This window comes from Hirundo rustica, chromosome 29 (assembly GCF_015227805.2).
Source record: "Hirundo rustica isolate bHirRus1 chromosome 29, bHirRus1.pri.v3, whole genome shotgun sequence".
Lineage (NCBI taxonomy): Eukaryota > Metazoa > Chordata > Aves > Passeriformes > Hirundinidae > Hirundo > Hirundo rustica.
In genome coordinates, this window is record NC_053478.1 from 792,664 (window position 1) to 816,066 (window position 23,403).

General features: G+C 65.2%; 4 protein-coding genes across 4 annotated transcripts; 1 reads left to right on the forward strand and 3 right to left on the reverse strand.

Annotated features, from left to right (window-relative positions):
• Nucleotides 1–871: 871 nt before the first annotated feature.
• MTX1 (metaxin 1) lies at nt 872–3,943 on the forward strand. Its single transcript, XM_040088178.2, has 8 exons — nt 872–967; nt 1,056–1,125; nt 2,034–2,113; nt 2,254–2,346; nt 2,642–2,824; nt 2,985–3,061; nt 3,274–3,428; nt 3,552–3,943. The coding sequence occupies exons 1-8, from the start codon at nt 887–889 to the stop codon at nt 3,776–3,778; spliced, it is 966 nt and encodes a 321-aa protein (XP_039944112.1). The 5' UTR covers nt 872–886; the 3' UTR covers nt 3,779–3,943.
• A 1,624-nt stretch (nt 3,944–5,567) lies between these two features.
• On the reverse strand, nt 5,568–9,694 carry LOC120764289 (lysosomal acid glucosylceramidase-like). The gene is given in 12 exon segments (XM_040088185.1): nt 5,568–5,676; nt 5,747–5,872; nt 5,950–6,113; nt 6,205–6,429; nt 6,509–6,746; nt 6,847–7,019; nt 7,559–7,692; nt 7,827–7,973; nt 8,048–8,239; nt 8,365–8,479; nt 9,424–9,652; nt 9,654–9,694. Coding segments are annotated over 12 exon segments (1,893 nt in total).
• A 2,658-nt stretch (nt 9,695–12,352) lies between these two features.
• Nucleotides 12,353–20,611, reverse strand: LOC120764158 (lysosomal acid glucosylceramidase-like). Its single transcript, XM_040087962.2, has 11 exons — nt 20,116–20,611; nt 15,715–15,834; nt 15,333–15,524; nt 15,111–15,257; nt 14,845–14,978; nt 14,329–14,501; nt 13,994–14,228; nt 12,986–13,210; nt 12,754–12,917; nt 12,551–12,676; nt 12,353–12,477 (listed from the first exon to the last, which is right to left on the reverse strand). The coding sequence occupies exons 1-11, from the start codon at nt 20,609–20,611 to the stop codon at nt 12,372–12,374; spliced, it is 2,118 nt and encodes a 705-aa protein (XP_039943896.1). The 3' UTR covers nt 12,353–12,371.
• On the reverse strand, nt 20,482–23,311 carry LOC120764343 (lysosomal acid glucosylceramidase-like). Its single transcript, XM_040088295.2, has 10 exons — nt 23,180–23,311; nt 22,697–22,888; nt 22,476–22,622; nt 22,253–22,386; nt 22,001–22,173; nt 21,664–21,901; nt 21,315–21,539; nt 21,075–21,238; nt 20,811–20,936; nt 20,482–20,723 (listed from the first exon to the last, which is right to left on the reverse strand). The coding sequence occupies exons 1-10, from the start codon at nt 23,244–23,246 to the stop codon at nt 20,621–20,623; spliced, it is 1,569 nt and encodes a 522-aa protein (XP_039944229.1). The 5' UTR covers nt 23,247–23,311; the 3' UTR covers nt 20,482–20,620.
• Between the last annotated feature and the right edge of the window lie 92 nt (nt 23,312–23,403).

Consider the following 23,403-nt stretch of genomic DNA (forward strand, 5'->3'; position numbering starts at 1 on the left):
GGTGCGGGGCTGAGCAGGGTGAGCAGTGCGGAGCTGGGCTGAGCGGTGTGGGCCCATTGCGGGGAGATGCGGGGCACAGCAGGATTGTGCGGTGCGGGACCAAGGAGCGTGAGCAGGATGGAGCTGAGCTGAGCCGTGCGAGGCGGTGTGAGGCCATGCGGGGAAATGCGGGGCTAAGCAGGACTGAGCTGTGTGGAGCTGAACGGTGCGGGGCACAGCAGGGTGGAGCAGTGTGGAGCTGAGCTGGGCTGTGCGGGGCAACGCAGAGAGATGCGGGACATAGCTGTGCGACACGGTGCGGGGCACAGCAGGGCTGTGAGGAGCAGGGCGAGCAGTGCGGAACTGAGCTGAACAGCGAGAGGCACGGCGGGGCTGTGCGGTGCGGTGCAGAATGAGCAGTGTAGAACTGAGCTGTGCGGTGCAGGGAGATGCGGGGCTCAGCAGGGCTGTGCGGAGCAGGGTGAGCGGTGCGGAGCTGTGCGGTGCGGGGCTCAGCAGGGCTGTCCGGTGCGGGGCAGGGTGAGCGGTGCGGACCAGGGTGAGCGGTGCGGAGGTGAGCTGAACGGTGCGGGGCTCAGCAGGGCTGTCCGGTGCGGGGCAGGGTGAGCAGTGCGGAGCTGTGCGGTGCGGGGCTCAGCAGGGCTGTCCGGTGCGGGGCAGGGTGAGCGGTGCGGAGCAGGGTAAGCAGTGTGGAGCTGAGCTGAACGGTGCGGGGCTCAGCAGAGCTGTCCGGTGCGGGGCTCTGCGGACGCGGGTTGTGCCCCAAGGACCCTGCAGACACCCGCAGCGCCGTGCCCGCACTCCGCTCCGCCGCGGAGCCCCCGCTCGGTGCCGCCCCGCGGCGGGGGCGGGCGGTGCCGCCCGTCCGGTTCCGGGTCGGCGGAAGATGGCGGCGCCCATGGAGCTGTTCTGCTGGGCCGGAGGCTGGGGGCTGCCCTCGGTGGACCCCGACTGCCTGGCCGTGCTGGTGAGCGGCGGGGCCGGGGCGGCGGGGCCGGGCCGGGGCCGGGCCGGGGTCCCTCGGGCACACCCCGCTCTATTCCTGCCTCCCGCAGACCTACGCGCGGTTCACGGGGGCGCCGCTGAAGGTGCACCGGGTCACCAGCCCCTGGAGGAGCCCCTCCGGTAAGGGCCCCGCCGAGGATACCGGCACCGCCGGTACCCCCCAAACCATCGCAGCGCCGTGATCCCGTTGCGCCCACTCCCCACTGCTGCACCCTCCACACGTTACACCCTCCCCAACCCATCACAGCCTCCCAGCCCGTCTTACCCTTCACGTCCTGCGGCCCCACACCACTGGACCCCCTGCCCTATTGCACCCTCTTATCCCACTGCACCCCTCTTGCCCTGAGGCCTCTCCCTCCCACGTGGCACCATCCTACCCTGTTGCACCCCCTGTACCTCATCACACCCCCTGTTCCCATTACCACCATTACCATTTTATATCCTTTGCCGCTTCACACCCTCCCACCCCATTGCATCCCTCATGTCCCGTGCCCTTGGCTGCACCCTCCCACCCTTTTATCTTATTGTCCCCCTTGTCCTGTGTCCTGTGTCCCCCCAGCCTGAATCCCGTCACACCCCCATCATCTCATCACTGTCCTTGTCCCATCACAGCCCCTCTTGTCCTATTGCACCCTCATGCCCCATCACCCCCCCATCCCATTGCACCCCCTCATCCCACTGCGACTCGTGTCCCATTGAACGCCCTCCTCGCACCCCCCAGCTCGTTGCACCCCCATTTTTCTCTGCCCCCCCTGCATCACTGCACTCATGCCCCACTGCACCTCCCTGTCCATCACCCACCCCCACCACAAGCCCCTTTTCCTGGCATGTTCCCCATTTCCCGTCACACAATTTCTACCCCCTCCGCTGCACCGCTCTGTCCCCAGCTCACCTTACCCCCCTGTCACTGCCTCGTGCCCCTCCTCCAGCCATGGGGGTCCATCCCCCACCGCAGCCCCCTGCACCCCTCCCCTGCTCAGGGTGCCCTCGGGCACAGCGACTGCAGCCCCCACTCCCCCTGCCCGCAGGGCACCTGCCCGCGCTGCGGACGCGGGACGAGGGCACCATCTCCAAACCTCAGCAGATCATAACACACCTCAGGAAACAGGTACGGGGAGGGCCTTGGGGCACCCCCTGCCCCGCGCTGCGGGGTACTGGAGCCCCTCAGGGAGGAGGGAACTCTGTTGTGTCACCCAGGGGTGGGATTTGGCGCATCCCGTGGGATCAAACCGGGCGTTTGCTCCGCAGAAGTACAACGCCGACTACGACCTGTCGGCCACGCAGAGCGCGGACACGCTGGCCTTCGTGTCGCTGCTGGAGGAGAAGCTGCTGCCAGTACTGGTGAGGCTCAGGGGGGGCTGCAGGGAAGAGGGGCTCGCCAAAGATGGGGTCTCCTCCCTGGAGCTGTGCTTGGCGCTCGGGCTCTGCCTTCAGAGCCAGAGAGCACTGCCAGCAGCAACATCCCAGGAGCCTGGCATGGCAGGGATGGGGGTCTGGGGGCTTGTGCAGCCCAGGCTGGGGTCTGCCCTTGACCCCAATGCTCCTGCAGCCCCTCATGGTCTCCAGGGTGGCTGTGCTGGCCTGGGGCCGGCTGCAGCCCCGCCGTGGCCAGGCTGTGCATTGCTCTCCACCACAGATCCACACCTTCTGGGTGGACGCGAAGAACTACGTGGAGCACACGCGGAAGTGGTACGCGGAAACCATCCCCTTCCCCCTCAACTTCTTCCTGCCCAACGCCATGCACAAGCGGCACCTGGAGCGCCTGCAGCTGATCTGGGGGGATGACTACATGGAGGATGAGGAGAAGCTGGAGAAGGAGGTGAGGGATGGGGTCTGGGCACGGTGGGTCCTCGGTGGTGTCCAAGTGGGGATCCCTGTGAGGCCAAAATCCAAACTGGGGTCTGGCTTCCCCACTCCTGCTCCCCTGAGCACTGTGACGGTACCTGGGCAGGTGACAACCCTCTGTCCTCCCCCTGCAGCTCTACCGGGAAGCTCGGGAATGCCTGACACTCCTCTCCCAGCGTCTCGGCTCCCAGAAGTTTTTCTTTGGAGACTCGTAGGTGGCCAGAGGGGGAGAGGGCAAGGGGCCTGAGAGCTCCCCATACTCCAGCAGGGCTGAGGCCCCGCAGTCTGCAGGGGAGCTGTGTGCACAGGAGCCCCTGTGCGTTGCTTTGGGGGTGGAACAGGCTTGCAGGGGGCGGGTGCTGGGGCTGGGAGTGGCTGGGTGGCTTTGGGTGGGGACCCCAGGCACAGCTCTCTGTGTCCCAGGCCAGCCTCCCTTGACGCCTTAGTCTTCAGCCGCCTGGCGCCGCTCCTGAAGGCCAAGCTGCCCAACGGGAAACTGCAGCAGCACCTGAAGTCCCTGCAGAACCTGTGCAACTACTGCACCTCCATCCTCAGCCTCTACTTCCCCTGGGACAGAGGTGAGAGCCGTCGCCCACCTCACCCTGCGGCCTTGGGGTGGCTCGTCCCCCCAGGTCCATCCCCAGCTGGCGCTCGGTCTCAGGGTGACTCTTGCCAGCCACATCCCTGCTCTGCCCCTCCAGGTGACCCCCTGACCGACGCCCCTCGGGCTGCGGGCACAGATGGCAGTGAAGCAGAGGAGGACCCCCACAAGCGGCGCAAGCAGCTGCTGTCGGTGCTGGTGGGGCTGGTGGCCATGCTGGGCTACGCCTTCCTGAGCGGCATCGTCTCCATCCAGCGCGGCGGCGTGGGGCCGGCCGGCCGGCAGCCTGTCACCCTGGAGGAGGAGGAAGAGGAGGAGGAGGAGTGAGGACGAGCTGTGTGACTGTTCCTCCCCAGCCCCTGGAACTGACTGTTTTTACGCCGGGAGCCTGGCAGCATCGCTGTCCGTGTGTGCTCCGCTCCGTGTCCTACCAGGAACCACAGCCCCTCCGTGGGAGCGTCCCTGCCACGCCAATAAACCTCCCTCTCACCAGCTGCACCCTCTCATACTCCCAGCACTCTCAAAGCCCTTCCCAGTTTCCCCAGTTGCCCGGGCTGGAGTTTTGCAGCAGGCACCGGTGTGTCCTGCCTGTGGCTCTGCTGCTCTACCTGAGGGCACTTGAGGGTCTTGCCGAGGACCGGGCAGAGGGGGGACCTAAAAGCATCTGTGGCATCTTGGCAGCATCCCCTGTCCCTTCTCCAACAGCCGTGGGGCTGAGCCCCACATCTCCCCTGCATCATTCTGACGTGGCATCCCTCCGGGCAGCAGTTCTGCGGGGCCGCTGCCAGCCCGTCTGCCCCGAGCACCGCAGCGCAGCCGGGACACAAATCCAGAGCCAAGGGCAGCCGGGGCTGCTCGTCAGGACACGTCCCCAGCCCAGGAGCACTGCCGGCTGCCAGCGGGACACCCGGAGCCCCGCTCCAGCAGCCGGGATCCCTCCAGCGCTGACATCTGTTTGCATTCCACCGCGCCTGCCAGCGCCGGGGAGCTCCTGCGGCTGGCACGGCCGGGAGCGCACGGCGTGGGCTGTCGGAGGGGTCGGGGGTCGCCACCTGGGCTCCGTCTCTGCCCCCGCGGTCCCCGGGGCCACCCGGCGTGGGGCTGGTTGCCGGTGTTGGCTGCGCTGCCCTTCCCGCTGGCCGCTGCCGGTTTACGAGTGCGCAGATGGAAAGGCGGCGCGGGGCCAGGTCGGCACACAGCCCTCGCTTGTTCTGCTGCCGGCTGCCACCGCCAGCGGCATCCCAGCCCTGCCGCTGCGGTGGCCGAATGTCCCCCGGCTGCGCTCCTGGACACGCTCCCCCCCGTGCCCCAAGTGCCCCCCGCCCGGGCGCCGTCACCAGGGGCCCCCACGCTGGGCTGGAGCAGAGCCACGCTGCTGGGCCAGCTGCAGAGCCTCCCCCATGCTGGCCCAGTTCGAGGGGCCCCACTGGGAGGGGGATGACTCAGTGCAGCCCCCCCCCCCGGCAGCACGCTCCCCTCTAACGTCACTCAGGAAGTATGTTCCCCATGCTCCCGGTTCCCATTAGCTGGAGGGGCTGATGGCTGCTCCAGCAGGAGAAACCACAGCCGCCTGCTCTGGCCAGGGAGAAGCTGGAGCTGCCGATGCCAGGGCTCTGCTCTCTATCCTGGCTGCGTGTCCTGACTGCAGCTGGGCCCTGGGCCCTGTCAGCTTTGGGCTGTTCCCCGCCCGGGGGATGCTGTAGTGGAAGATGGAGAGGGAGATGCCACCCCTTAGGGTAACAGCCCCCTGCATCCCTGCAGCACTGGCCCTGGGGAAAGCCCCAGGAACCTGAGCAGAGGAGGGGACCCATGGGGCTCAGGAGGTACCATCAGCCTCAAATCTGCCTCCTCTGGCCCCTGGCATAATCCTGCCCACTGAGCTGGCATCAAGGGGATGTCAGGTGTTCGGGCAAATTAGTAGAAAACCTGTTTATTTTATGAAAACATCTAGAAAAGCACAGGCGTTACAGCCCTAGGGTCAAACAGGTCCCCTGGGGCACAGCGGGCTGCAGGGGCTGTGCTGCAGCCCCAGCCCCACTGGAGTCTGCTCTCCAAGCTGCCACCAGCACCACGTTCCTGGCGCTGGCACCTCACTCCTCTGCTGGCCACGGCCACGCTAGGCCGGCTGCTTCCAGAGGAACGTCTGGATGGAGTCGCTGGGAGCCACGGCCTCAATGAAGCCGACGCGCGGGTCGGAGATCCCAAAGGACACGTCCAGGGGGGAGCTGTGGGAAAGCAAAGGGCTCAGTGGGGTCGGTGGGGGCTTTTACCGGGGATCAGAGCTGAGCCGCTCACCGGTTCAGGACCACCAGGACGATGGCACCGTCGGGGCGCAGGAAAGCCGAGTGCTCCAGGTCACAGCGGCGGCACTTCTTGGAGACGGCCAGTCCCACCCGCTGCGAGCCCTCGGGGATGAACTTGCTGTGGGGACAAGCAGGGTCAGACTCTGGTGCTTAGGATGTGCTGCCTGGAGCCAGCAGCCTGCGGCCACAACGCACCTGAAGTGGCCCAGGTGGTAGAACATGGGCTGCTTGTAGAAGACGTCCTTGCTGCTGTCCACGATGACGGGGCTGTCCACGTAGTTCTTGCTCCAGTTGGGGCCTCCCTCCATGTCCAGGGCCAGGTTCCAGTCGGTCCAGCCTGTCACGTAGTTGTTGAGGTTCTGCGGGGCAGGGGGTGGTGCTGAGCCACAGGCAGGCGCAGGGGCTGGCCAGGGCGGCTGCTGTGCCCGTGGCTGCCCACCCAGGCCCTACCGTCAGGATGCTGTGGCTGTACTTGCTGCCACGGTCCCAGCCACCCAGCACCACCCTGGGCTCCCAGAAGTAGGAGCCTGTGGAGGCCTCGGTGGAGAGGAGGAAATAGTCTGGGAAGAGGTGATGGGTGATGGAGAGTGTCAGGTCGATGGGTGCCAGAAAATCCAGGTACCAGTGGATGCCGATGCCGCTGATGTAGCTGGCAGCCACAGGGTCTTTGAGAACCTGGCAGGAGAAAAGGGAAACCAGTGCCCAGGGCTGGGAAATCTCCTGTGGGGCCAGGACAGCTGCTATGGGGACTCACCACCTCAGCCCAGTAGGGCAGCATCACCCTCTGGTCATCCAGGATGATGAGCTGGACGTGGCGGTGGGAGCTGTTGGCCAGTGCCGGGCCCAGGTCCTGGGCGATGAAGTCCCGCTGGTGCTCAGGGGAGAAGCCCAGGCACTGGAAGGGGTAGAAGATGATCTCACCAGCCGTGGGCTCGTTCCCTGCCGTCACAGCCCAGAAGGTCAGGTTGTGCTTGGCGTATTCATCCAGGAACCTGGGGTGGGGTAGATGGTGAATGGCCCCGTTACACCTGTGCCAGCCCCAGTTCCAGGTAAGGCATCCCCGGCACCCAGCGCTCTCACGTGGCCCCTCACCGGATGAAGTACTTGGCCCAGGCCCGGTGGTACTTGTCCCCAGGGCTGCCCTTCAGAGTTCCCCTCCCTGTCATCGCTCCATTTGTCTTCATCCAGACCGGGGACGTCCAGGGGCTGGCGTACAGTGACAGTGGCCGCTTGGCCACTGCCTGGGCTGCTTGGAGGATGGGGATCTAGGGAGAAGTGGGATGGCACAGAGGTCTCCTGGTCTGTCCCAGGGCTGGCAGTGCAGGCAGCAGGAGGAGTCATCTCCCTCCCCAGAGGTGGGAAGGTGCTCCCTTTCTCCATCCCATCCCATCCCATCCCAACCCATCCCATCTCAGCCAGGTGTGAGGATGAGTCCTCTCCCTCCCCATTGGAAGTGCTCTTCTTCCCCTTCCTATTTCATCCCATCCTATCCCATCATGTCCCCTTTCTCCCGCCCAGGTGGAAGGACGAGTCCTCTCCCTCCTAATCAGCAGGAAGGACTTCCCTTTCATCCCCTGTCCATCCCATCCCATCCCATCCCATCCCATCCCATCCCATCCCATCCCATCCCATCCCATCCCATCCCATCCCATCCCATATCTCAGCCAGGTGGAAGGATGAGTCCTTTCCCTCCTAATCAGCAGGAAGAACTTCCCTTTCATCCCCTGCCCATCCCACCCCATCACATCCCACCCCACCCCACCCCACCCCACCCAGCCCCTCAGACTCTTCCTGCAGGACTCACCTTCATGCGCGTGTCCTCCTCCGTCAGGTTGAAGTGCCTCAGCTCGAAGTCGCCCTCGGCGTCGGCGTAGGTGTACAGGCGGACGGAGAAGTCGGTGCTGGCCATGGGCACACGCACCAGGTTGTACTCAATGCCTGAGGGCCGGGCAGGTGGTGAAGGGCACCCTCGAGTTGCATTTGGAGGTCCAGATCCCCCAGCCCCTCAGACCAAATCTCAGCAGCCAGACCCCAGCTCTACCAGCCAACAGCGTTGCCTGCCCCGGGCTCACCTTCCTCGGAGAAGTAGGAGCGGAGCAGGTGGTTCTGGGCATCCTTGGACAGGGACTGGATGTTGATGGCAGCCGCATCGGTGATGGAGCCACCAAACCCCTTCACCTTCTGGTACCTCTGCGCTGTGTCCAGGGTGAGGTGGAAATCTGTCGGGACACACAGCGTCACCGTCCCCGCCGTGCAGGACACACTGCTGCGGCAGGGGCAGCCAGGGCGCTACCTGGGCTCTTGGCGTTGTGCTGGAATCTCCCCTCGCTCCTCTCCAGCCGCTTGCCGGCCTTGCTGCTCTCGTACACGACGTAGGAGCCGGGGGCCGGCAGGACCAGGGGGTCCAGAGTGTCACAGTACGTGGCACTGCAGGCACACACCAGCGAGCCATGGCCAAAGTCCTTGGCATCACAGGGACGGCCACCTGCAGTCGGGGAAAGACTGGGTGGGCATCCAGGGCCTTGGCAGGAGCCCAGCTCATCCCTTTAACACATGACAGACTCCAAATCCACCACGCTCCAAAGCCCAGGGACACGTGCCGACACCTACCTGTGGCCTGCAGGGCCGCTTGTGCCAGCAGGAGCCAGCCCAGGACACTGGCACAGCCTGGCCCCATGGCGCCTCTGCTGCGGCGGCTCGGACGATGCCAATGGCCTCACCGGAGCTGGGAGCAGGGGGAGGTGTCAGCACCCAGAGCTTTTCAGCCTGACCCAGCCCCACACGGGGACAGAGACACAGGGCAGGGAGAGCTCCAGCATCATCCCCCTGCCCGGGGACTTTGGGGACCACTACACCCCGCTGCCTGGTCTAAGCCTGTCCTGCTCTCTGCCCACTGCTCCAGCCCAGCACTCACCTTCCCTCTCACCCCTCCAGAGTCTACCAGAAGTTCTGGCTACGTCCCAGGTGTGGGCAGCCCCCAGGTGTGGGCAGCCCCCAGGTGTGGGCAGCCCCACCAGCCCGCTGTTCCCAGCTGCCCACGCTGGCTGTACCCAGCAACTTCGTTCACTCCCATCAACTCCCTCCCACTCCTCCGTCCTCACTTGTTCCACAGCTGTGCCGTGCCGTGCCATGCCGTGTCATGCCATGCTGCATCACCCCACGTATCCCCAGTGCCTCCCGAGCCACGGCCAGGAGCAAACAGCTCCACACCCCCAATGCCACGTGTGTGGCAGCTGGGGCTTGTCCAGCCACAGTGGTTTGGGGCTCAAGCCCCCAGCATGGAGAGTCCCACGTTCCCTCGTTTGCAGGTGTTCACGCCCTGTCCGGTCCTTCCCGTTGTGCTGGGCGAGGAGCCTCTCAACGGGAGCACAGGAGGAGCCACCCCCAAGCCTCGGGACCCTGGTGCCAGACTGAGGACACCTGGAGACCTCTGCCAGGGTGGGGTGATGCTGTCTTGTTGCTCCCCGAGATCTTGTGGGATGTGGAGTGGGGCCAGGCAGCTGTCCCAGCTCCATTGCCTCCCACTCCCTGCCTGGGAATGATGCCCAGCTTGGCCAGGGCATGACCTCAGCGTGGTCCTGCTGCCCAGGGCTGTCCCATGCCCATCCTTATCCCCATCCCTATCCCCGTTCCCACCTGCCGAGGCCGCCTCGGATCCTGGGGACTCACCTGCTGCCAAACCACCTCTCGCTGCGTCTCTGTGGCAGCGGTGGCGGGACCGGTGTCCTGGCTGTGCCTGGTGGGAGGGGACGCGTCTGGCGGAGCAGGAAAGGTGAGTTTGGAATGGGACAGCTCATGGGACTCTGTGTTTGAAGAGGAGCCTGGGGATGATTTTGCAACTTAGCTCCAACGAGCTTTCCACGCACCGCAGCATTTGCAAACCTGCTCCGGTGGCCAGAGGGGAGGGGAGGATGCTCGCCAGCCCCCCAAGTGCCTCCATCAACCCCCATAGCCAGGCCTGCCCTGCTGCCCTTGGGGAGAGCCCCACGGGAGCAGCCCTGTGTCCCTGGGACACCTCGGACAGGGCAGGGCTGGCTGTGCCCACCCGGGGTCCCTGCTCACCCCACCCGGCAGCAGCTCGGCTTTGCCACGGCCAGTGCCACCGCCATCACCCGCGCCCCGTTTGTGGCAGCTCCAGGACCTTTCCTGGCACGGGCAGAGGCAGCAGCCGGTCACGGCAGGGACCCCCGACACCTCCCGCTGGCTCGTTGGGCACAGCCGAGCTCCCCTCGCCCCCAAAACCGTGCGGCCGTGCCCCCCACGCCGGAGCCCCACGCCGCAGCGGGCTGGGTGGAGCCGGCTGCAGCAGTTTATCATCTGCAAAACAAGTCCGGGCTCTGCACCATCTAATTTGGGAACCTTCCTAATTGCAGGCATGGGCTCCGCAGGAGAAACAGGAGGCGGGCAGAGGCACGGGGGGAGTGGCACCTGCCCCGGGGACCCCTTGGGGCAGCTGGGGAGGGCGGCCAGGGAGGCAGACCCCCACCCAGGGGCCACAGCCCCTCACCCAGTGTCACCACAGACCCCCAACCAGGGGCCACAGCCCCTCACGCAGTGTCACCACAGACCCCCACCCAGGGGCCACAGCCCCTCACCCAGTGTCACCACAGCCCCAGAGCCAGGGTCACAGCCCTCGCTGGAGGTCGCAGCCCCCCGCCCTGCTCCTCCTGCCGCCACCAGAGAAGGGATGCCCCAGCACACGCTGCAGGCAGCGGGGATGAGGGGGACGGTTCCTCCAGCCTCACCCCACCCCGCGCCCCCGCTGCCGGGGATGTTGCATCCCTGCGATTCCCAGCTGTGTTTTCAGCAGGGAGGGAAGCTCCATCCTGCAGCAGCTGCGCTTCCAAAGCGGCAGGAGCAGGGAGCCAGCTCGGAGGGGCCGCGCCAGAGCCTTTCCCTGCACGCTCGTCCCTGAGCACTGCTGCACGCCGGCGGTGAGGGCTCCAAACGCGCATCCCGGCACTGCAAAGGTCCGATGTCCCTCGGGAAGGGGACATTCCCAAGGTGTCGGGAGCAGTGTGCCAGCAGGACCAGGGTGGTGCCCTGTGCTGGGCACTGATGAGGTCACGCCTCTGATCCTGGGGGTCAGTTCTGTGCCCCTCACAACAAGAGAGACATTGAGAGAGCATCCAGAGAAATGAACAGAGCTGGGAAGAGTCTGGAGCACCAGGAGAGGCTGAGGGAGCTGGGAGGGCTCATCCTGGAGAAAAGAAGGCTCAGGGGGAACCTTGTGGCTCTACAGAACTCCCCGACAGAAGAGGACAGCCAGGGGGGGTCAGGCTTTGCTCCCAGGAAACAAGGGACTGGACAAGAGGAAACGGCCTCAGGTTGCATCAGGAGAGCTGTGGCATCTCCCAGGAGAGGTTTAGGTTGAATATTAGAGAAAATTTCTTCACGGACAGGACTGTCTAGCTGCCCGGGGCAGTGGTGGAGTCGCCATCCCTGGAGGGATTTAACAAATGTGTGTGGAGCACTTGGGGACGCAATTTAGGGCCGGTCTTGGCAGTGCTGGGGGAACGGTTGGATTTGATGATCTACGAGGCCTTTTCCAACCTCAAGGATTCCGTGATTCTATCCTATGATTCCAGGCACAGGGAGCCCGACCCAGCTGCCGTTGGAGCCAACATTCCCCAGGAGCACGGATAAAAGCACAGAACAGGCTGATGTGCTCCATGAACAGGGCTGGGAGGGAGCCCGGTGCCACCTTCACACCACACTCCAATAAACCAGCTGTAAAGCCCCCGGGTTTTTCATTTTCCCCAACCTCAGCAGTTCCACGGTTCTCACACAGGGGCATTGGCCAAGGAGAGCTCTGGCTTTCTCATTCCTGTACTTCAAAGATGCTGGTAATGTTCCCAAAGGCACAGGGAATACTGTAACCGGTATTTAGGGAAAGCAAACAGGACAGGGAGGTCATTGCGGGCTGCGGCTGGCGTTGGCCGCAGCCAGAATAGAGAGCACTCTGTGCAGAGGCCACCCTGGAGAGGTGGCACCAGCCTGATCTGTCCATAAGGTTTGGTGGATGGGGGACACTGATATCATTTACTCTGCCTTTCCGACAGCGTCCGATATTTGGCTTTTTAAAAAAAAAAAAAAATCCCCCCCAAAAAAGTAGGCTGGGGAAAACCAACAGCACATATGGAATGAATCAAGGGCTGGCAGCGGCCGAGGCTCCAGCTGCAGGGATAAACAAGGAGCCACCCGCAGGCCAGGGGGGCCGGAGCCCCCGGGACACCCCTGGCCCCGCGCCGCCCCGCCGAGGAAAACCGAGCGATTTCCGAGCGCGTAGAGGAAACGCTGACGGGAACGGCGCATTCCGGAGGGAGCGCGTCATGGCTTTACTTGGCACCCGTGACACACGCGAAAGTTTCAAGGGGGCCACGTGTGGAAGCGTGGTCCAGGAGACGGTGCAGAGGGAACTTCCAGGGGGATGGGAAGAGCCGGGAGGGAGGGCAAGCTGGGAAGCAGCGGGTCCGGCCAGACCCCGGTGCCAGGAGCGCACGGAGCCCCTCGTGCAGGGGCTGCACTCCCAGCAACGGGGCATCTTCTTCCACCCCTGAGGGATGCTGGAAAGGGTGGAGGAAACCTCCCAGAGCCTCCCAGCACTCCCCTGGCTATCACTGCTGGCGCCACAGATAGGTCTGGATGGAGTGGGCTGGAGCCACAGCCTCAATGAACCCCACGGCAGGGTCCCGGATCCCAAACGGCACATCCCGGCCAAACCTGGGGAGCGAGAGGGGCTGAGCAGGTCTGCACAGCCGGGGCTGAGCACCACCCCCGTCCCTGCAGGGCTGACCTGTTGAGGACCACCAGGACGAGGGCACCGTCGGGGCGCAGGACGGCCACGTGCTCCAGCTGGCAGAGGAGGCAGCGGCGGCTGCTGTGCAGCCCCACCCGCCGGGAGCCCTCGGGGATGAACTTGCTGTGGGGAGAGGACCAGGAGAAGGGCTGTGCCCCTGCCCTGGGGCTGGCAGCAACACCTGAGCCCCCCTGACCCACCTGAAGTGGCCCAGGTGGTAGAACATGGGCTGCTTGTAGAAAACATCCTTGCTGCCATCCACGATGACTGGGCTGTCCACAAAGTTCTTGACCCAGTTGGGGCCTCCCTCCAGGTCCAGGGCCAGGTTCCAATCGGTCCAACCAGACACGAAGTGGTTCATGACCTGGGGGGGCAGGGAAGGGGCTGAGCAGGGCTCCCCCCAGCCCCGGGCCGGCAGTGTGGGGGCCGTACCGTCAGGATGCTGTGGCTGTAGTGGTCCCCGCGCTCCCAGCAGCCCAGAGACACGGCGAAGCGGAACATGAAGAAGCCGGTGCAGGCCTCCGTGTAGAGGAGGAAATGGTCAGGGAAGAGCTTGTGGGTGGCTTCCAGGCTGCAGCCGGGCGGGACGATGGCATCCAGGTACCAGTGGACGGCCAGGCCAGCCACGTAACGGGCAGCTGTGGCATTTCCCAGGACCTGGGGAGCAAAGGAGATGCCTCACACTGAGGCAACCTGTGCCTGGAGCCTGCAGGGGTTCAGTGGATTCGACGTGCCAGTGTGGCCTCTCAGGGCCACCTCTTGTCCCCTCCCATGGGCACCACAGCCCACCCCACCTGCAGCCCCTTCCTGCAGCACTGCACCCTTCCTGCAGCGCTGCACCCTTCCTGCAGCACCCTAGCATGGATCTGGTGCCCCAGCTTGGCTTTGGCACCTCGCTGGGTGCAGTGCTGAAGGGGTGGGGCACAGGTTTGCCCTTTGGTGGGCCCCTTGCCCCCCACCTGGCTCTGCCGCTGCCTGGTCCTCCCTCCACATCCCCCTGGGCTGGTCCAGCCCTGCGGCCGTGCCGTGGCTGGAGGCAAAGGAGGGACATGCTGCCTGGCTTGAGGCTGGGGCAGGAGCAGGTTTTACTTTCTTTCCTCCTAGTTTAAGGCAATCCCCCCCCATACAGCAGCATTGTGGGGGGAAACCAAATCAGCCAAAACTTGGCCCAGAAAAGGTGCTGGCGTCCAGCAGCACTGCCAGGATCTGGGGATCCGGGATGTGGCTGCCACCTCCTGTCCTCACCGCCGCCGGGCACACGCGGAGGCGGCTACTCTGGAAGGAGCCGGCTACTCAGGAAGGAGGCGGCTCCGGCTCCCACTCCGGCAGACCCGGTTTGCTCCCACTCTCTAGGGCTGGGAGAGGCCGCTGGCTCCATTTCCAGCAAAGCCTGGGGCTGGGGCACGAGGCGGAGGGGAAGGAAGGGGCGCTGCTCTTCACCACTTTGGCCCAGTGTGGGAGGTGGATGCGCTGGTCGTCGAGCATGAGGAGCCGTGTGCGGTGGGGGCTGCGCGCCAGCGCGGGGCCCAGGTCCTGGGCGATGAAATCCCGCTGCTGTGCGGCTGTGAAGGCGATGGTGGGGGCCTGGGGGGGCGTGAAGAGCCCGGCCAGTGGCTCGTTCTGCGCCGTCACTGCCCAGAAGGTCACGTTGTGCTTGGCGTATTCATCCAGGAACCTGGTGCAGAGAAGAAGGGGAGGATCAGCTGTGCTGCCCCCCCTCACCCCACACCCCAATCCTCCCGCTGTCCATCCCAGCCTGGGTCTAGAGACAGTACTTGATGAAGTAGTTGGCCCAGGTCTTGTGGTACTTGTCCCCTGCCTTCCCCTTCAGAGTCCCTTTCCCACGGACATCCCCGTTACTCCTCATCCAGGCTGGGGCGGTCCAGGGGCTGGCAAACAGCAACAGCGGCCGCTTGCTCACGGCCAGAGCTCGGCGCAGGAGGGGAATCTGTGGGAGGCGACAGAGGGACAGGGTCAGCTCCAGCTGCAGCGCCCCAAAACCGCAGGGCCCGGCATGGGAGGAAGGGGAGAACCCAAGGGACCTCAGTGGGGACTGGTAGCTGGCAAGCACCACCCCACGGCACAGCGCCCTGGCTCCTCACCCTGCCAGCGCCAGCTGGGATGCGCCAGGACGTGCCCCGGAGGAGGGGCCAGCTCCCACAGGCTGTCCCCAGGCACCCTGCCACGGTGCACAGAGCTCAGCAGCACCCGGTCCTGGGGGTCCCGGCGCATGCAGGAGCTCCAGCGCGAGAGGGGACAAGGTGCTGATGGCAGCGGCTTCAGCCTCCCACCTTCATCTTCACGTCCTCGTCCGCCAGCCTGAAGTGCTTCAGCTCGTAGTCGTCGGGGACATCATCGTAGCTGTAGGGGCGCACGGAGAAGTCGCTGCAAGCCATGGGGACCCGGATGAGGTTGTACTCAATCCCTGAGGAGAAGGAAGAGCGTCAAGCGGCACCGGAGCAGGCATCCAGGTGACGATGTCCCCGCAGCGGCGACAGGCACAGCCACCTCCGGTGACCCCGCGATCTGCTGGCACTGCCGTGCCCTCACTGCTCACCGCTCTGGGAGAAGTAGGAGCGCAGCAGGTTGTCCTGGGCTGGCTGTGACAGCTTCAGGATGTTCATGGCAGCGGCATCGGAGAGGGACCCGCCGAAGCCCTTCATGTGCTGGTACAGCGTGGAGATGTTGAGCGTCAGCAGCAGTCCTGCGGGGAGAGCCCGGCTCAGTCCGCGGTGCCCGGAGGTCCCGCGGTGGCACCGACACCCGCCCGTGGCGCTACCTGGGGTGCGCAGGCTGCTCTGGAATCTCCCCTCGCTCCTCTCCAGCCGCTTGCCGGCCTTGCTGCTCTCGTACACGGCGTAGGAGCCGGGGGCCGGCAGGACCAGGGGGTCCAGGGTGTCACAGTACGTGGCGTTGCAGACACAGACCAGCGAGCCATGGCCAAAATCCTTGGGGATGCAGGGTCGGGCACCTGGGAGGCACGGGAGGGTGAGGGTGGCTGCCGGCTCAGCGACGTGTCCCTGTCTGCTCTCCCGCCCGCCCCGGGGCGATGCCATCCCCGTGCTCCGCATCGCGGCACCTCCCGGGCACCCCAGGGCTCCTGTCCTTGCCCCAGGGTGCCCAAACCCCGCTGTCACCTCCCGCCACGTCCCCGCGCTCACCTGCCGCCTGGGGCACGGGCAGCAGCAGCAGCAGCAGCAGCAGCAGCCAGCCCGGGATGCCGACAGCCCGCATGGCCCTTCCGCGTTCCCCGAGCTCTGGCGCGTCCCGGGGAGCAGCACCTGCGGCGGGGACACCCTCAGTCGAGCCAGGGGCATGGAGGGATCAGCCCCATCTCCTCAGCCCCTGTTCCTCCTTCCGGAGCTCCTGCCACATCCTCCATCCCCCCCCGAACACCCTCCTGCTGCAGGTAGGCTGGGGAGGGTCCATCCCTGCCAGGAGCCCAGCACCCCACCCGCCTTCACCCCAGCTGCTCCCGACCTGCGCTGCCGCCAGCCCTCCTCCTCCTCCTCAGCAGCTCCAGCCCTCCCCACGTCGCCTTTACAGGGAGCTGCTCGGAGACCTCCCTCCGCAGCACACCCTCTCCCACCCCCACAGCTCCTCCTTGCCCTCCTCCCGGCCCGCACCTGCCTCGGGCGCGGACCGCCGTGCATCTCCTCGCCGTGGGGCTGGGGAGCGCCGGGGCCCCCTCGCCCTCCGCAGCCATGCCAGGGAGGGACGGGGTGCTGGAAGCTAAGGTCCAACCAGCACAGGGAGGGGTCACAGGGGCAGAACTGAGACCCCACTGCCACCTCTGAAGGAAGAGCTGATTCCTTTATTTTGTCAGGCAGGGTCTGGATGAGCCCCTGGGAGCCCAGCAGAGCCGAGGGCAGGCTCATGGCACGGCTGTCTGTCCTGCTGGGGACCTCCAACAGCACCCTGGGACACCCACTTATCCCTGCCTGCCACCCCGCTGTCCCCACTGTCCCCCAGGAGCCGTGGGGCCGCGTGCTCAGCGCAGGAGGGCCCAGGACACCCAGGCAAGGTCAGTGAATGTGGCTGCACAGCTCGGGTGGCCTTAAGGGCACCGCAGGGGTGGCCACATGGGAGCTGGGGCTGTTGCCTTTCCCTTCCCAAGCCTTTGGCATCACTCTCCCCAGCTCAGCATGTGCTGGGGAAGGCGGCAGCAGTGACAGCAGTGACAGCAGTGACAGCAATGGAAGCAGTGACAGCAGAGCAGAGACAGCAGTAGAAGCAGTGGCAGCAGTGGAAGCAGTGACAGCAGTGACAGCAGTGACACCAGAGCAGTGACAGCAGTGACAGCAGTGACAGCAGTGACACCAGAGCAGTGACAGCAGTGACAGCAGTGACACCAGAGCAGTGACAGCAGTGACAGCAGTGACAGCAGTAGAAGCAGTAGAAGCAGTGGAAGCAGTGACAGCAGTGACACCAGAGCAGTGACAGCAGTGGAAGCAGTGACAGCAGTGACAGCAGAGCAGTGACAGCAGTGGAAGCAGTGACAGCAGTGGAAGCAGTGACAGCAGTGGAAGCAGTGACAGCAGTAGATGCAGTGGAAGCAGTGACAGTAGTAGAAGCAGTGGAAGCAGTGACAGCAATGGCAGCAGTGAGAGCAGTGACACCAGAGCAGTGACAGCAGTGGAAGCAGTGACAGCAGTGGAAGCAGTGACAGCAGTGACACCAGAGCAGTGACAGCAGTGGAAGCAGTGACAGCAGTGACAGCAGTGACACCAGAGCAGTGACAGCAGTGACAGCAGTGACAGCAGTGACAGCAGTGACAGCAGTGACACCAGAGCAGTGACAGCAGTGGAAGCAGTGACAGCAGTAGAAGCAGTAGAAGCAGTGGAAGCAGTGACAGCAGTAGAAGCAGTGGAAGCAGTGGCAGCAAATGGGCAATAACCCCAGGTCCTGGGCAAGCAGGGCTGCTCTAGCTGCCAACACCAGCAGCTGGACCCTCAAAGGGAGCTCTGCTGTCCCAACGCCATGCCAGGAGCAAAGCCCAGCTCTGGTTCTCCAGTAGCACTCCCTGCTCCTCCAAGAGTGCCCCTCCAGCCCAGGGAGCCACGGCTGAACTGGGCCAGCTCACCTGGGCACGCACACCCCACCTGCTCCCATCACCCGGGCTGTTCCCACTCCTGTGGACAGGCACCCATCGCTGCAGGGACAGGCTCGGCATCTCCACACAGGGGTGGCCCGGGGAATGGAGAGTGGCCAGATCCCAGCCACAGCTCCCAGCCACAGCTCCGCTGGCCTGGAGCATCAATCACCAGGTCAGGGCTCCCCTGCACAGGGTTAAACTGCTCCGTTAGCTTTCCCTCCGCGGGTGGAGCAGCATTTCATGACTAATTTTCTCCCTTTCTGGCATATCAGATGCAGCTCTGGGGCAATTCAATTCATCAAAGTTCTTCCTACCCCCAGCACTGCCCTGCCACGGGCCCTGCCACAGCTCCACGCCTCTGCTGGGAGCTGAGCCATACGACACCCGGGCCAGCTGCCACCGGGGCTGGGGCAGATGGGGCCAGGTAGCCCCCGGTTACAGCTCATGGGGCAAAGAGGTGCCCCAGGAGGGAGCTCCTGCCCCTGTCCCGCTGCGCTGTGCATCTCCCACCTCCGAGTGTGATTAAGGTGTGACCAGACTGCTACACCCAAGCTAATGAGCCCCAGTTTTGGGGAGGGATTAATAGCTCCTAAGGCAATCAACCACCTCCAAGCTCGCTTCCAGCCATCCAGGATGCCCCCGCTCACCCTTTCCCATTCCAAGGTCCAGTTCTTCCTGCCCCCCATCAGCCACAGCCCCCCAACTGGCTCAGGTCCCACAGCTCCTGGAAGCAAAACACTGCGGAGGCTGCTGGAGCTCATCTTTATCAACACTTGCTGATAAGAGTGTCCTGCTGAGCAGGAAAAGTGAGACCCAGGGGCCGGGCAACGCCTTGCATGGAGCTGCTGGCACGGCAGGTACCAGGCGGTGCCAGCAAGCCCCCAAAGCCGCTTCTTGCAGCCAGTCTCCAAATGCAGGGAGCTCCTGGGGGTCTCAGGGGCCTCGTGGCATCGCGTGATTGACCCCCCTTCGCAGCGCACAGGTGGGTTTGTTCCGGGATGGGGACAAGGACACGGGGTCAAAGGAGCCACCAGAAGAGCCAGGGGGTGAATTTTGTCCCTAAGCCAGGACAGCGTGGATGGAGACCCAGGGACACGGAGCTGGGCTGAGTCACCTTTCTGGGGATCCCGACTCTGTAAACATCGATGCCAAAGAGCCCCAGTGTGGCACCGCAGCAACTCCTTCCCAGCAGTGGGACCCTGGCCCAGAGCACGTGGGGACAGCCCTCAGGGCGATCACTGGCTCCAGGCTGCGGGACCCCGGCAGCCCCCAGTCACTGTGAGCCCCAAACGAGCCAAGGCTTTGCACAAGAATTAATGAGCCGAGCCAAGCCCAGCGACGACGTCGGAGGATTCGCCCCCGCTACGTTTATCCCAGAGCCAGTCGGTCCTTCAGCAGCGAGCCGAGCGCAGGGAGCAGGGCACGTGGAGCAGAGTGATTCAGCATCCGGCCACCGGCTCTTAGCACCGGGGCAGGTAAGTAAGAAACAGGGCGATGGGAGCGGAGCGATGGGAGCAGGGCGATGGGGATGGGGCTGGCTGCAGTTACGATCCTGGAGAAACGTTTCCCTCTTGTGGACAAACACCAACAGCCTCGGGGCAGGAGCAGGGTGCTCTCCCCAGGACTCTGGCGACGCTCCCCGGAGCTGCGGGGTCCCAGGAGCAGCATCCCTGCGGCTCCGCGGCGTGCGTGTCCCAGGGTGACACTGCCACTCACTGACCACGCCTGGGCTGCGCTCGGCCCACGCGGCATCGGGGCTGTCAGCCCTGACAGCACCCCTGGGCACATCCCGCCTGCACGGATCAGCCCAGGGGCCCCGACGCCCTCCTCGCCCTGAAATTATGACCTCCCTGCCCTAATCTCCTGCTCTCACGCCCTGCCAGCTCCCTCCCTCTTTTTCCTGGGTGCGCCCATACTCAGCACCCACTCCCGGTCCTGTCCCCGCTTGCTCAAGTCACCTCAGATCTGTGGTGGGTGCTGAGCCCCTGGTGCGGCCCCCACCCTCCTCACCACCGTGGGGACTCCTCGGCTCAGCCCCCACGGGGAGCAGCAGGCTCCAGGCAGGGCTGCTGCAGCCTGGCCAGCCTCCCTGTCCCAAAAAAGCCCCAGGAGCAGCTGGCAGTGCCCTGCCCTCAGCCAGAGCTGGCTGGGAGCCTGAGACCCCATGTTGCGATGCTCCTGAAGCTGGCCCTGCCTCCAGCCCCGGCCTCAGGGACCTTGGGGTGGGACAGACACGACCCACACAGCCCCTGGCCTGAGATCAGGCTGCAAGTGGCTCCAGATCGGCAGGAAAAGCACAGAAAGCGAAAAGCTTGGCCGCAATCCCTGCTCAGCCCTTCCACCAAACGGGGAGTGTCCAAGTGCTTTGTCCCTGCTCCTGACGCGGCACCCAGAGCATCTGCACTCGGGGTGAATCCTGAGCCTTGCTAGGTCCTAAAACCTGTCCCCAAATGCAGCAGGAGCGCACCTGGGCTCTGCTCAGCCCCAGCCAGGCAGCGCACGCTTGGAACTGGGAGAAGACTCACGCCTGGAGCGTCCCTCAGCAGGGTGAGCCCCGGGGGGAGCTGAGGCGGGCAGGGGGTGGGCAGGAAGGGGGGCTGCCCCCCGATGCTCCGGGTGCTCTGCGCTCTTTGCCAGACTCCAGCAGGCTCCACGCCGGGGTGGCACCCAGCCACGGTGCCCAGGAGCAGGGGAGGGACCCAGACGTTTCTCTTCCAGCCGCAGACATCAAGGCAGCATCCGTGTTTAATGTCGGAACAGCAGAACACAGCCTTCAGAGCCTGTAGGGTCTCCACCCTAAGGGGCAGCGGTGCCCCCCGGCCCTCCTGCACACGCACGGTGTCCCTGGCCCGGCCCAGCCCGGCTCCGGGGCCGCTTCCCCCGCACAGCCCGGCCCGAGCCCGCGGGCACCTGGGGCTGCGCGTCTGGCCCGGCTGCATCCGCCCCTGGACAGCCACGGGCATCTCGGCCCCTCACTGCCGCCGCCACAGGTAGGTCTGGATGGAGTTGGCCGGAGCCACGGCCGCCACGAGGCCAACGGTGTCCGCCAGCCCGAAGGCGATGTCCTGTGGGGATCTGGGGGGCAAGAGCAGGGGGGGGTCAGACCTCCAGCACCTGCACAGGCCCAGGGGATGGGGTCCCCCACAGGGCTGCGTCACGCACCGGTTCAGAACCACCACGACCACAGCCCCGTCGGGGCGCAGGAAAGCCGTGTACTCCAGCGCCGTCTTCTTGGACTCCCTGGAGGCGACGAGCCCCACGCGCTGGGAGCCCTCGGGGATGAATTTACTGAACGGACAAACGAGAAGCAACCTCAGGGTGGGAGTCAGACCTCAGGAGAGCTCATCTCAAGCCAGATTTGTCTTGCTCCTCTCAGGACAAGCTGGAGCCCAGGCAGCTCAGCACGTGTTGCAGGGTCCAACCCACCTGAAGTGCCCCATGTGGTAGAACATGGGCTGTTTGTAGAAGATGCCTTCACTGCTGTCCACGATGATGGGGCTGTCCACGTAGTTCTTGACCCAGTTGGGGCCACCCTCCAGATCCAGGGCCAGATTCCAGTCAGTCCAGCCGGCCACAAAGTGGTTCAGATTCTGCAACAGGACGGTTCAGATGCCTGCCCAACACCAGCAAACCCCCCCAGGGCCCAGCGAGACACAGGCGCCTCACCATCAGGATGCTGTGGCTGTACTGGTTGCCACGCTCCCAGCAGCCCAGGATCACATCCCGCTCCCAGAAATGCGCCCCGATGCACGCCTCCGTGGCCAGGATAAAGTAGTCAGGGAAGAGCTCGTGAGTGGGCAGCACTGTGTCCTGTATGGGACCGATGAAGTCCAGGTACCAGTGGATGCCGATGCCATGGACGTAGCGAGCTGCCTTCTCATCCTCCAGCACCTGCCAGGGACAAGAGCCGCTCCCATGGGGCAGAGCCAGAGGCTCAGCCCTCCCCAGGATGGAGCACCCGAGCCCCCCACGGGGACACGATGACCACGATGGCACAGCCCCGCAGCACACCCACCACTCTGGCCCAGTGCGGCAGGTGGAGCCGGTTGTCGTCCAGGATGATGAGCTGGACGTGGCGGTGGGAGCTGTTGGCCAGCGCCGGGCCCAGGTCCTGGGCGATGAAGTCCCGCTGCTGCTCGGCTGTGAAGCCCAGGCACTGGAAGGGGTAGTTGTTGATCAGCCCAGCCGTGGGCTCGTTCTCTGCGGTCACTGCCCAGAAGGTCACGTTGTGCTTGGCGTATTCATCCAGGAACCTGGGGTGGGAGGAAGGGGTGAGCCGTGAGGAGTCCCCAGTGCCACCACTGGGAGTGCCCCAGGTATCGCCGCGGTGCCCCGGCCCAGCCGCTCCTCACCGTACAAAGTAGTTGGCCCAGGTCTTGTGGTACCTGTCCCCTGCCTGCCCCTTCAGTGTCCCCTTCCCCACATAGGACTCGCTGGTCTTCAGCCAGGTGGGGGAGGTCCAGGGGCTGGCATACAGTGACAGCGGCCGCTTGCTCATGGCCGAGGCTCGGTGGAGCAGGGGGATCTGCAGGAGGAGGTGGAGGGGCCGACTCAGCTCGGCCCCTGCGACCTTCCACCCGACCCCGCTCCCTCCCACCGCTCGCCTTCAGCTTCGTGTCCTCGTCTCGCAGGCTGAAGTGGGTGAGCTCGTAGTCGTAGGGGACGTCATCGTAGGTGTAGGCATGGAGGGAGAAGTCGCAGCTGGCCATGGGGAGCCGGATGAGGTTGTACTCCAGCCCTGCCAGGCGCAGCGGGACATGAGGTATCTGAGACGTGCCAGCACCCAAAGTCCCTGTCACCATCCCACCTGTCCCCCCGACATCCTACCTTCCTCGGAGAAGTACGAGCGCAGCAGGTGATCCTGTGCTCTTTCCGGCAGGGATAGGATGTTGATGGCGGCCGCGTCGGTGATGGAACCACCAAAACCCTTCACCCTCTGGAACCGCTGCGTCGTGTCCAGGGTGAGGACAACATCTGCAGGGAGGGGAGCGCAGCGTGATGGTGGGTTGCAGCAGGGTCCATCCCATCCCTGCCACCCGCGGCAGTACCTGGGGCACAGAGCCTGCGCTGGAATCTCCCCTCGCTCCTCTCCAGCCGCTTGCCGGCCTTGCTGCTCTCGTACTTGACGTAGGAGCCGAGGGCTGGCAGGACCAGGGGGTCCAGAGTGTCACAGTACGTGGCGTTGCAGACGCAGACCATGGCATCACGGCCGAAGTACTTGGGGCTGCAGGGCCGGGCGCCTGGGGGGCACGGGAGGGTGGTGGGGACAGCCTCAGGGACGCGTCCCTGCCAGCTCCCCCCGCCTGCCCGGGGGTGGTGGCACTGCCCTCCGAGCTCCACACATCGGCACCTCCCGAGCACCGAGCTCCACGCTGCCTCCGGACCCCCAGACAACTCCGGGCATCCTCGACCACGGACTCCCAAGGTATTCCCTCTCCCTCTCCTCCCGTTCCGGTCCATCGGGTGTCGCAGGCCGCCCGGGGATCCCCATCCCTTCCACCCACCGCGTCCCCCCGGGCTCCCCCGCTCACCTGCGGCCCGGTGCAGGGCCAGCAGCACCAGCAGCAGCCGCCAGAACAGGGCACCCACGGCCCCCATGGCCCCGCCGCTCCCGGGGCGCTCGGAGCCGGCCCGGCAGCACCGGGACCGACGCCGGCCTTGCCTTTAAGGGCGCCCGTGCAGCCCGTCCCGCCCACACCCGGTGCAGGAGCGGCACCGACTCTGGGCGGGCCTGGCCCCGGCCCTTCCCCCGCCG

Excerpts from the sequence above, each read along its gene's own strand:
- MTX1 (XM_040088178.2), top strand. The coding sequence starts at position 887 with ATGGCGGCGCCCATGGAGCTGTTCTGCTGGGCCGGAGGCTGGGGGCTG. Across the intron at positions 1,126-2,033 it reads CCCCTGGAGGAGCCCCTCCG|GGCACCTGCCCGCGCTGCGG; the intron begins GTAAGGGCCCCG and ends CCCTGCCCGCAG. Across the intron at positions 2,114-2,253 it reads TAACACACCTCAGGAAACAG|AAGTACAACGCCGACTACGA; the intron begins GTACGGGGAGGG and ends TTTGCTCCGCAG.
- LOC120764158 (XM_040087962.2), bottom strand. The coding sequence starts at position 20,611 with ATGCCCGTGGCTGTCCAGGGGCGGATGCAGCCGGGCCAGACGCGCAGC. Across the intron at positions 14,979-15,110 it reads CTCCTACTTCTCCCAGAGCG|GGATTGAGTACAACCTCATC; the intron begins GTGAGCAGTGAG and ends CCTTCTCCTCAG. Across the intron at positions 14,502-14,844 it reads ACGAGGACGTGAAGATGAAG|ATTCCCCTCCTGCGCCGAGC; the intron begins GTGGGAGGCTGA and ends CGCCTCCCACAG.
- LOC120764343 (XM_040088295.2), bottom strand. The coding sequence starts at position 23,246 with ATGGGGGCCGTGGGTGCCCTGTTCTGGCGGCTGCTGCTGGTGCTGCTG. Across the intron at positions 21,540-21,663 it reads TGCCGCACTGGGCCAGAGTG|GTGCTGGAGGATGAGAAGGC; the intron begins GTGGGTGTGCTG and ends TGTCCCTGGCAG. Across the intron at positions 21,239-21,314 it reads ACAGCCACAGCATCCTGATG|AATCTGAACCACTTTGTGGC; the intron begins GTGAGGCGCCTG and ends GTCCTGTTGCAG.